The following is a 12246-nucleotide window of genomic DNA, read 5'->3' on the forward strand; positions in this document are numbered from 1 at the left end:
TGAGGCTAGTAGTTAGTGTGCCTGATGTAAAAAGTTACCGCACGCTGGGCGCGCATGTTTTTACGCACAAAAATTAACACCAGCCCCGGAGCTGGCATTAAGTTTTGAGATGCCCCAAGCCATGCACAGAAAAGCAGAAAATACTGCGATACTAAGCAGGAGGAAACACAGAAGCAGCAATAAAAAACAAAAATAAAAAAAAGGTCTTTAAAGCTGTAGCTTAGGAAAACGGATGCTCGTAAATCGAGCATCCATTTTTCAAAACATGCACAGAGCCACATTTCCTGGATGCTCGATGCCGCGGACGTGCTAGGGACACACAATTTATCCCTAGTGCATCCTTTTTAGCATGGTGGCTCATTTGCCTTTTACATCGAGTGCCCAGGAGAGGTGATTGTGCATGCATTAAAAAATGTGTCTAGTTTGGACGCACGTTTTTACCACGTTGGCATTGCATTGGGCTGTAAGTTGCAGGGAGCTGGAGGACTTTATTAAACGTGGAAAAAGAGAGGACGTTCTCTGTCAGTACTCTGGTCACTGCTGTCCCTTCTTAGCTGGGCAGAGGGAGTCACAGCACCTTCCTAACCTCCCAGGGGAGAAAATCTTCCTTAGGTAGGCACAGGATCCCAAAAGCAAAATTTTCAGAACACAAAAACAGCTCTTATTTAGCTTTTTTCCCTCTCCTGCAAGACAATCTCACCTAGACATAGGGGGTATTGGCCAGGGCAGAGTCTCTTCCCTTGGATCAGATGGTAAGGCCTAAAATAGGGATCAGCCACCAACACTACAAAACTCAAAAGCCATTTTCCCTGTATCAGGCAGAACAAAATCTACAGAAAACCACAATGTTCCTCATGCGCATCCTGCTTTTATAGTGCACTGCTGGCCAAGCCCGACAAACCTCTGTGGAGGTGCCTGCAGGGATGATCTGCATGTAGCACCCCCCCCCCCCCTTGACCACTTATCTCGCAGGGGGTTCTTGGGTCCGGGACCGACTTCTCTATCCTGCCTGGCCATCCCTCTCTTATCTGGGAACTCTTCCTGCTCACTGCAAACCTGTAGTAACTACCTGAGTGCCAGAGCAGGTGAACAATATTTGCAGTTACCTTGCTTGACGATCATTTAGTGACACCTAGGCATACTGCTCACCCATTCTCTGGCAGGAGGTCAGCAACACCCTTCCCTGCCCAACACCACAGATTTCTGAAAAATAACCTTCCTGCTGAATTCGGAAATTTTATGATGCAAGGCCTGGAAAGAAAGCTGCAGTCTAGGAAGAGTAAATTAAAAAAGCAATAATTAAACTTTAAATTCCCTCAACGTACTTATTTTTAGAGGCACTCAGAGTCCTGTTTTTCCAGCCTTTTTGGCATGTCTAGGCTGGGTCCTGGAGCTTCACGTGTCCTCTTAGTCAGCTTACATAACCAATACGAAATGGATATGCTAGTTTCAGCACTGTAATACACTATACGTGTTATGTAAGGAGATCATGCAAATTGTTCTGCAATATTTAAGATTCCTTATTGTTTTGCTTCAATCTATTTTGAAATACCTGTTTTCCTGGAAGATGGGTGCCAAAATCTCTCATTAAGAAGCTTTAGCCAGAGACATTCATAGCCTAAGTTTCTTTAGCCACTTAGCGTACTTTTGTAGACAAACTGGCAGGGCTCTTTCAGAAGTACAGCATTGAAATGCTGCCCCCTAGACATATAACGCTAACATTAAATCTTTAAAGCAGCAGGGCTAGCTCGATTGCTCAAAATGTTGGATTGACTGTGTCCTATTGCAAGGTATGGATGATGTTCGTACACCTCACGTATCACTGGGATGCCTGCATGGGGTTCTGCTACGGATCAGCATGAAGGAAACGGAGGAGCATATCATAATGTTGGGAGGGCAGATTCCTCTCGTACATCAGCTTCCACCTACTGGAATGCAAATAACACTGCTGGGGGCAGAATGGGAGAGCACACCCCCCCCCCCCCCGAAAAACAAAGTTTAGAAAAAAATTTGCATTTTAACAAATTCCCTCACAGACTCCCCTTGTGAAAGGACAAGCTGGCAGCAGTGCCCTGTGTAGAGCAGATTATTATTGATATTGTCAGATATAATTTATAGACTTTAGCTTTTTTTTTTTTAAAGGCTTTTTAATGGCTTTATGTATTCAATTTGATATGCCACCCAATATGTAAATCTCTAGGTAGTGGGTAATCAAAACATTTCCCCTTCTCCCAGTCTGTCAGTCCCAACCACACAGTTTTCCATAATACAATTAAAATCCTATCCAGAAAAATGAAAATGTACAACTTAGTCACATTCGTGTCCTTTCCAAACAGAAGGCGTGAACTTCCCATAGTTTTGCAAGTCAATCCCAGCATTAGTGTGCATTCTGTCTTCCAACAAATCAGATTGCTTGGAATCAAACTGAACATTTTATTCAGCGTAGAGTTAAGTGATAACAATACATTTTTTGAGGAATGTGAGCATGTACTGAGTATATGGGGTGCAGTTAAGCACAGTTATTGGGCTTGGAGTCATGGTGTAGAGCTTTTCCTACCATTATGCATTCTCACTTTGGCCTGGGCCATGCATACACTGTGCACACATCAGGTTCTTCGCAATTGCAAGCTGCTCCTGACGAAGTTCTTTACTGGGGTGGCTGAGGTGTCCTGTCACCTTCAGAAAAGAACACACAGTGCAGTGAGGTTTGATTCTCCGTGCACTGAAGGAGGTGTGTTGAGTTTTAATTGCTCAGATATGAACATTATTCATTGAGGAAACTTGTGACGTGGGTTGCTGTGGCCTTTAGGGTTTTGTGATGTGGAATGTGTGGCCGACAACTCTTTGATCTGCTGGAATGTGCCACCTTGGGTCTGGCTGACTGTTGACAATGAGCCTGAATTTTGTGCATTGTTGAAAGAAATATTCCAAATAAACAGTTTCCTAACCTCTCTATTTCAGGTGCCTTTGGCATTATGGTTGGCTATCCCTTGGATACAGTGAAGGTATTTATCTTCTTTCTCTTTTTGCTGTACCTGGAAGTTTCTTCCTGTTCCTTTGTACTTCCAGCTCAGTTGGAACCAGGGTGGGGATCTGGTGCCAGGAGCCTTCATTCTCAACTCCCTCCCAACTCACTTTAAGCTCAGTCATTCGCTGACTGTTTTCAGCCGGGGGTCCACAGAACCCTGCGATCATAGGACCCAAATCCAGGCTGTAGGTGTTGCCATTGCACAATGACTCGCTTCCCACCACACCCTCCTAGTGGCTGTGAACAACCTGCATCCCCCACCCCAGCCGATCTGGGGAGCACCAGCATCAAACCAAGCTCCCTCGCATCGTCACCCAGCCAGCCCCATGTAATCTTTTTTTTTTTCCTTCCGTAGGCTCGTGTTTCTAGCATTTCAATTTGTGGTTCTTTTTACTCAGGTGCGGATTCAGACTCAGAAGAGCTATAGTGGGCTGTGGCACTGCATTTATGCGACCTACAAGCTGGAAAAAGTAAGTGTGCTTGGTTTTGGTATTTTAATCGGCTATGATTAGCCACGGCGGGGCCCTGCCACTGCTAACAAGATGCATATTTCTATCTTGTAGCTCCCTGGATTTTTCCGAGGACTGTCTATGTCCATGTCCACAGTTTCCGTCAGCTCTTCCGTTTCATTCGGCACCTACCGAAGCTGTTTGCACAGCCTGTGCAAGTTAAGATACGGCAGCGCGGAAGCAAAAGCTTCAAACCTGGACATTTTCCTATCTGGATGTGCTGCTGGCACGGTTCGGGTGAGCTGAAATCACAAACTCTATAACCAATAAGTAACATGGGCAGAAAAAGCGAGGTTTTGTTTTTTCTTTTAAATCTATAAAATTCCCAGTATGTATCGTAGGGGGCCAGATTCAAGGCTTGGGCAACTTTAGGGCAGAAAAATGTATAAATCTCCTGCATATTGGTTTGAAATAGTACATCCTTTGCTTGTGGATTTAATTTCCTGCACCTTCGGGGAGGGAAGACAAGTTGGAGAAGTGAACACTTCTAGCACAACAAAAGTAGGGGTGTTCATCAGTCGTTAGTTTGTGAATGTACCGCTAAGTATGGGATAAGCGGCAGTTTCTTCTCACTCCTCCAACAGCCTTGCTGTTTTACGCCACTTATGCAGGACTCCCTCCTCGCACCAAACTGGGCTGAAACTTGGCAGGAGCTCTCCCATTTCGGGAAGAGCTTTTCTTACCAAGGTTCAGCCAGATCTGTTCCTGGAGAGGGACCCCTGACACGTGCCTGTGGACTGGACCAACATGGTGCTTTGTGCTGACCCAGCAGAGCAATCCTTATGTTCTTATGCACAGTACTTTGGAATGCTTTGGTTGTTCAGCCTTTGGCCTGGTGCCACATAAGACACCCAGACTGTTGTCATATTGTTTGCTTTCCTGTATCTCAAAAGTTATACAGAAATTACCATTCAGTTTCAAGTAACAGTTCAACTTATCTGAAATATTTTAAAACTGTATTCAATTCTGCTGCAATAGATGTAAGATCACACATTTTTGGGAAAATTCTAAAAAAAATTATTCATAAGAATATTACTGCCACTGTAGTAGTACACAGTCCATTGCTTGCTGCTGCAGCCTGATGTGTATCATCAATCAGGACCTCATGCCTTCACCTTTACTGCTCTTTTTTGTCTGCTAGGTCTGAGTCAGCAATGTCCTATTAGTCAAAATCAGACACTAATGTACGAATAAAGCAAATTGTAAGCCCGATGTACTTATGTTCTTGTAATTTTCCTGTGTTTTTAGGTCTTTGTAACATCGCCTACTGACATGGCCAAAGTCAGACTACAAACCCAGACGCAGCCCCATCCTTCCCTCTCACGTTCTTGTTTTGCCTCCAAGCCAAAGTATCAGGGCACCGTCCATTGCCTGCGGATGGTGGTGCAGGAGGAAGGCTTTCTTGGGCTGTACAGAGGCTGCTCGGCGTTAATCTTCAGAGATTGCCCCTCCTTTGCGACGTACTTTCTCACCTATGAGGTTTTGCGGGAATGGCTTGCCCCAGCTGGGCCAAGTAACCCAGGTAACGAGCGCCTGGGCCTCGCCCAGGGTGGAATAGTTTTAGCAGGCAGCGGGCGAATGCTATTGCTGATGGAGTTTCTCCTTGCCAAGAAGGCCTCAGTGTTGTGAAATCTGAAAGAGTGCCAAACCCCGCCCCCCTTCCACATACACACATATTTTAGGACTTTTTTTTTGTCAGTTTGAAATGTCACTGAAAACACTGTTGATTGCCTTAAAAAAAAAAAAAGTTTTCCAGCCCTTGTTTCATGCATCTGGCTATTCTGCTTTTATTTGGTTTTTCTTTGCTATCTCAATGTGTTATTCCATCCACTCGTTTACTTTTAATTCCTCTTTCTTGCTTCTTTTTTCGATATCTCCTTCTGCATTGCATATCATCAGAGGCTCTTGAATTTTGTTGACTTTCTGATACTTCGAGCACTTGAGAATCCACCAGGTCTGATGAGTTGGCAGCAAAATTGGTAGAGATGCAGCACAGCACCTTACGCCTGCCTCTTCTCTGTGTCAGCGATTCCCTTTTATCAAGGCCGGTGCGAGGGTATTAAATGCCCTGGGCGAATCTTCAGCCATGAGCACCCAAGCCCCAGGAGCGTTCCCTCTTCCTGTCTCCACCCTCCTGCCCCTGCCCTGCCAAGCCCGACTCCAGGAACATTTCTCTTCCTCCCTCTCCCCCTTTGCATTTCCTTTCCACTCCCCCCCCCCTTCCCTCCATTCCTAAGACAAGGGGTGTGCTGAGAGAGCACTGGGGAGCATTTTTGCCAGCTTCCACCACCCTTGGCGAGGTCACTGGGCGTGCAGTTGGCGTTTTCCGTGCCGTCGTGAACCCGGAAGTGAAGCTGGGTTGCGTTGCCGCTGAAAGCCGTGGCAGGAAACTGGCAGCAAGCTCCCGCTGCTACAGCAAGGCTCAGGCCCCGATCAGTGCAGGCCTCACGCAGTTCCATTGCTGGATCCCCCCCACCCACAACCTGGGTGGCTGCTTAGTCCACCTAATACTTCCAGCGGCCCTGCCTGCTACACTCCTCTAAACTCTCATTCCTCTCTCTTCTTTTATTCCACCCCGTCCATCTTTCATCCTCTCTCTCTCTGCCCAGTTCAGTCTCTTTCCTTACCTCTCCAGCCCATCATCCTTTCTGCCTCCTTCCCAAAACTATCAATTGTGCTCTTTTCTTCCACCCTGAAAATTAATCCTTCCCTGACAGTTTCTCTGCTTCTCTCCCCAAGCCAATGTTTCTCCCCCCTCTCCAATGTTCTCTCACACCTCCTTTTCCAAATTCTCTGCAATTATCTTTTCGAAGCCTCCATTTCTCTTCCCTTTCTCCTGACATAATGTCGCTTCCCTTTTGCTGCATCTTTCAGGTTTCCTCCCCAGCTCCGACCCATCCTAACTTCCTGTTTTCCTCTCAAATATTTCCATTCGCTCTCCTTGCTTTCTCCCTCCTTCTATGCAGCCTGTTTCTCTTGCTTCTTTTCCACTCTGCTCTGCTTATCCTCATGTCCTCTCTTCCTTCTGCAGTCTGGATTCTGTTTTCTCTCTGCCATTTTAGGCTGTCGCCCTTCTCCTCCCTCTTTTCACTGTAGTCTGTTATCCCTTCATCTATAACCTTTCATGCTTATCTTCTTTCCTCTATTGCATTGTCTCTCCTCTAAGCTAGCAGCTCTTTTTAGTAATTTTGAGCCACATGGTCACGATGGCATCTTTTGGCGTTCACACAAAGCTGGAAGGTGACATCTGGCACCACAAGAACAACACATTTATTGAGTAGGAGGTGCAGCCTTGGTCATGTGGGAGCACAAGGAATTTGTCCAACAGGGTACAGGTCACCTCCTCATTTTACATAAGCCACATCCTTCCTGATAATGACTTTTGGTCAGTACGGACATGAGTTACCCAGACTAGATAGACACGATACTGGGAAAACTACAGCTGGTTTGGAAAGTCCACTACCAGCTCAGATTTTACACCTCCAGGTTCTGGAGATGTTTGCCCTGAGGAAGGAGTCAGTACCAAGAAAGGATCTATAGATCTAGGGAGAAGACCTGTGAGGGTGCAGGAATGCATTTGTATGGAACTGAGGTGTTAGGATTAGAATGACTAATGCAAAAGAGGCTTGACATTTTCTGTATGACTTATTGCCTGCATTTTGTTTTTGGCATGTTTTCAAGCCCTAAACATGATATATTGACATATTCTTTAGACAGTGATCTTGAAAAGGGCCACATGCTAATATCACCATCCCTCTGTTTGCTTCTGCAGAAATATTGGGTGTTCTTCTTTCTGGTGGCTTTGCTGGAATGTTGGCTTGGACTGTTGCTACTCCAATGGACGTCATCAAATCCAGACTGCAAGTCGACGCAGCATCAAAACCCAAGTACAGGGGAGTCATACATTGCATCACAAAAAGCGTGAAACAAGAGGGTATAAAGGTTCTTTTCAAAGGACTTGGACTGAACTGCCTGCGTGCCTTTCCGGTGAACATGGTGGTCTTTTTCACCTATGAATTCATACTGACTCTCACAAAACAACTTTCGCTATGAAAGTCTGCGGCAAACCTCTGCCATTAACTGGTTACGGTTTGTGAAAATCTGAAAGGTAAGGGAACTGACCCACAAAAGGCATTTTGTGTGGAATTTTAGGGAGTGGACGGAAGGCAGAGAGAACAACTCACTTGCATCGTGACAGGTGAGGGAGAGTTCTCTGGAAGAGGAGCATCAGAAACAAGGACGAGCTGGCCGAGGACACCAGACCAGGAGGAGGAGAAAGCACCGCGGATGGGACTAGGGGACCCAAAGACTGAGCTGCCTCTTGCATGCCTCCCTCTGATTTTACAGTTGCTGCGGATTCACGGGCTTTGAAGAGCAGGTCAAGGCACAGCATAAACGAGAGAGAAATTATTTTGTATTTGCCTTTAGATACCTTTTAATAAAGACATTTCAGAGATGCCATTTTACAAACAGCAGCTGCTTGAAAGTCTCCCCAAAAAAGATCAAATGCAGAGAATATTATCTTAAAAGCATTAAGGGTCATGAGCTCTGTTTAATTTAAGGTGGAAGCACAGCAGCAGCTTTGGATGGGTTAAGAATCATCCCGAGCTTAAAGTCCATGGATTTTAGGCACGGCTCAGGCATTGGTGGGTCCTTGACCCTTCTTCTGATTTCAGTTCAGTGCCCAAGGTTCTCGAGTGTGTGCTGCCCTTTTAAGAATAAACCGGCCCGTGCTACGCCAGGCGCACTAATACAAAAAGACTATGGGCTGGCCCCGGCCTGTAGCACAGAAGCCTTGTAGTTCTTTTTCTCTTTCTATACACTTGATTAATTGTCTCTCTCTTACAATTGGAGCCTAAGTGACGTAACATAAAAGAAAGTGCAATGAAACATATTCCAAGTAAAAGAGGGCCAGGCGCCTAATCTCAGAATGAAAGGGAGGGAAGGTGACCCCCTTCTGGCTGAAGACGACTTCCCTCCTTGTGCAACCAGGGCACTTGTGTGTCTCCCAGGCGGGCCATCTGGGGTTGAGGGTTAAGACCAAAAAAAAATAAAAAATCTGATATTAAAACCCACAAATTATTTGGACGTATTATATGTAGGTCTTCCTTACAAGAGACTGCTTCCAAAAATATATATCTTTTTAAATAGTGACCCCCCCCCACCCACCTTTGTTTTAGAAACTTTTTTGTAAAGCTCATTTTTCTCCTCCTTCTTCCCTTTGCTACTATTAAGTGTGGCCTCAGGAGAAACTTAAAGAAACAGGCGGACGAGTGTTTCCATTTTGCAGCTGCATGAATTTTAGTGGGGTATGGCTACGATAAAGGTTAAAGAAATTACAAAGAAATGGGCCAAGTTCCCTGATGTCCAGGAAGAAAAAGAATGCGAGATACAATTGGTACAGGACACTTGCAAGGCCTTTGTGAATGAAATGTCGGGCGCTGTAGAAGCCGGCACTGAGAGGTAACAATCCCGAGAGTGCTACTGCTCTGAAAATAGATCCTGTATGAGTAAATCACCTTAGTGGAGGAGTAGCCTAGTGGTTAGACAGTGGGCTATGAACCAGGGTTCAGGTCCCGCTGTCACTCCTTGTGATCTTGGGTAAATCACTTTACCCTCCATTGCCTCAGGTACAAAAACTTAGATTGTAAGCCCTCTGGGGATAGGGAAATACCTATAGTACCTGAATGTAAACCGATCTGATATCTCAGATTGAATGTCGGTATAAAATAAATACATAAATAAATCACGTACTCTAAGGAGCTGATTCACTAAGATTTTCTTCCCCAGAGACACAGAATGAGAGAAAAGCCGTAAGAAATCAGGCTGTCAATGCTATAAAGTGTATTTCTGTAAAGAATCAAAGGTGCAATTGTCAAGGTATATTGTAAATACAAAGCCTGTGGGGGCAGGAGCTCAGCAGGTGCACTGTAATGCTTCATATTATTGTTTTTATACAAGTAAAGTTATTAAATACTATCTCTCTTGAACACAAAAGTGGCTTTTGTGGACTGTAAGGTTCAGCTGTCTCTCTCACCCTCCACCCCCTTCCATGGACAAGGACCAAAAAACAGTGCAATTCTGTTAATTTGAAAGTAAAGCGTGTGATTCCCCCCCCCCCCCCCCACATGTATGTGCACATGCAAAAGGCATCCATGCAACTTAAAAACAGACCCCAAAATCTCTATCCAAGTGTCACCCCAACGGGAAATGGCTTATTATTTTAAAAAGTCCACTTCAGCAGAGCTGGCCACAACATCTCATGCCTTTCCTGCATTATGTAGGGTTATGTACCCTTTGCAGGAAAAAAAAACTGAATTAAAAGTTATTTTCACTGCCTATTTTCCCATACATTCTGTTTTCATCAGTCTTGGCTGGCTTCTGCATTCCTTCTCAAATATGAGGTTCCAGAGTAAAGATCGCTAACAGGAGATGGTGAGGAGCAAGAAGAGAAAACAGAGAGCAAGAAAATGGACGTAGTAAAAATGTTACATGTGGATCAAAATCTTAAATCCCATCATGACCCAATCCTGAAGCCTATGATTAAAAGAGGCTGAAAATGTTTGTGGTATTAATTCCCCCATTAAACGATCAAAGATCCTACAGGCCCTGAACAGGAAATCGGCTGACCTGGCTTTCCTTCAGGAAACTCATTTGCAGATGCGGAGCATGTCAAATTACGCCAGGGCTGGGTGGGGGCGGTTCATTTTGCGTCTGCTAGTTCACAATCCGCAGGGGTGGCCATCTTAATTCGGAAGAATTTTCCACTCAAGGTACTGAATGAAATTAAAGACCCCACTGGTCGTTATCTGATTTTAGAAGTTGAACTTCATCAAGTCCATATGGTGTTATGCTGCGCCTGTGCCCCCAATGTGCATCAAGCTCCCTTTTTTCAAATGCTTCACAAGTTACTTCTCCCATTTATAGATTGGGTGTTAGTGGTTGGAGGGGACTTCAATGCCCTGAGAGACCCTGAGTGGGATAAGTTGTCGGCAGCCGCCACCACAAGTGTACCCAGTAAGGGGCTTCATCTTTTAGAAAATGCTTTGCACTTGGTTGATTCCTGGAGAACGCCTCATCCCTTTGAGAAGGACTTTACTCATCTCTCCAGGGTGCATGCGACCCACTAGCGTCTTGACTACTTTTTAGTCAGTGCGCATTACTTTTCCAAAGTCTCCACCTGAGGACTTTACTTTCACAGGTTTTGTGAGGGTGATGGCAGAAGCCATCCCATTTCAGTTACTGACTAAGGAGGATGCCAGGCACAAAATGCTTGAAATTCTCTAGTTCATGGAGCCTCCTAAAGAGATTGTGGTCATCCCGGTACACAATATCCTTAAGGAGTTACTGCTGAGGATATGGGAACACCCCTTCACAGTGCATCCCATGAACAAGAAGACTGACAGGGTTTACCTCATCCAGAAGACCCCTGGATTCGATAAGCAATAGCTGCCCCACCAGTCGGTAGTGGTTGAATCTGCTTGCTGGGCAGACTGGATGGGCCATTTGTTCTTCTGCTGTCATTTCTATGTTTCTATGAATCTGCTCTCAAGAGGGCCCAGTTGCCTCCGACCCATTCCTTGGCACCCCCAGAGAAGGATCACAGAGCAATGGATGCTCTTGGGAGAAAGGTGTTTCAGGGAGCCATGCACATTGCCCACATAGCTTCCTATCAGCTGGACATGAGCCAGCACTCTCAGGGCATCTTGAAAGCAGGTACAGGAGGTGGCCAAGCAGCTGCCTCAGCAGCAGCAGGATACCCTCATGACTCTGGTGCATAAGAGCCTGGAGTGTGGGAAACACAAGGTACGAGCAACCTACACTGTTTTTGAGATAGAGTTGAGGATCTCTGCAGCAGGAATCGGCGCCCGCAGAATGGCAGGGCTGTGGGCCTTGGCTCTATGACCCGAGGTATAGGAACGACTCGCTGATGTGCTGTGCACTAGGGAGAATCTCTTCAGAGATAGGATGAAGGACGCAGTGGCACAGCTCTGGGACCAAAATAAAAGCCACCAATAATCTCTCCACCAGCATGCCGGACCTGTCCTCCTCAGCTAGGAGGTTGGTGAGGTCAGAGCAGAGGAAGTCTTTCTTTTGCTAGAGGAAGTACTATCCTCTGCCCCCTTGCTCCTGTCAGTAGCATCAGGGCTCCTGTGGGCATCCCGGGCAGTAGAGAGCCCCCAAGACCCAGCTAGCACTTCTGTCAACTCCAGGGTTGGGGTTTTGACTGTGTTGTAGTCTAGTTGTCCATATCTGAAACAATGGATCCGCTAGTCAGGGGAAAACTGTGGTTATTTGCAAAGCAGTGGCCCAGTATATCCTCAGACCAGTGGGTTCTCATAAGAACCTGTTGGATATCCCTAATTGCCCTCTTAGCCCAATAGCACATAAGGAGTTACTTCTAACAGAGCTTTCCTACCTCATAATGGCTAAAGCAGTCAAACCTGTTCTGCCAAGGCAAAGAGTGGGGATTTTACTCCAGGTACTTCCTGATTCCAAAGAAAACAAGAGGACTCCGTCCCATCCTAGACCTAAGGGCCTTGAACAGATTTGTCAAAAAAGAAAAGTTCAAGATGGTTTCCCTGGGCTCCTTGATCCCCCTTTTGCAAAAAGGGGAACTGGCTATGCTCCTTTGATCTGAAGGACATATATACTCATATCGAGATCTTCCCCAGTCACTGAAAGTATCTCCGATTCATGGGGGGAGAA

General features: G+C 45.7%; 1 protein-coding gene across 3 annotated transcripts in view; it reads left to right on the top strand.

Moving 5' to 3' along the window:
- SLC25A47 (solute carrier family 25 member 47) overlaps positions 1 to 9514 on the top strand; it is a 45261-nt gene extending 35747 nt beyond the window's left edge. For all 3 annotated transcript variants that reach the window (XM_029597940.1, XM_029597938.1, XM_029597939.1), the window contains exons 2-6: positions 2962 to 3005; positions 3427 to 3498; positions 3592 to 3774; positions 4786 to 5059; positions 7310 to 9514. In XM_029597940.1, coding sequence (XP_029453800.1) covers positions 2976 to 3005; positions 3427 to 3498; positions 3592 to 3774; positions 4786 to 5059; positions 7310 to 7590 — 840 coding nt within the window. In that variant the 5' untranslated portion in view covers positions 2962 to 2975 and the 3' untranslated portion in view covers positions 7591 to 9514. The remainder of the gene's footprint in view (positions 1 to 2961; positions 3006 to 3426; positions 3499 to 3591; positions 3775 to 4785; positions 5060 to 7309) is intronic.
- Positions 9515 to 12246: the final 2732 nt, after the last annotated feature.

The sequence above is a fragment of the Rhinatrema bivittatum genome, chromosome 4, assembly GCF_901001135.1.
Source record: "Rhinatrema bivittatum chromosome 4, aRhiBiv1.1, whole genome shotgun sequence".
NCBI classification, from domain to species: domain Eukaryota; kingdom Metazoa; phylum Chordata; class Amphibia; order Gymnophiona; family Rhinatrematidae; genus Rhinatrema; species Rhinatrema bivittatum.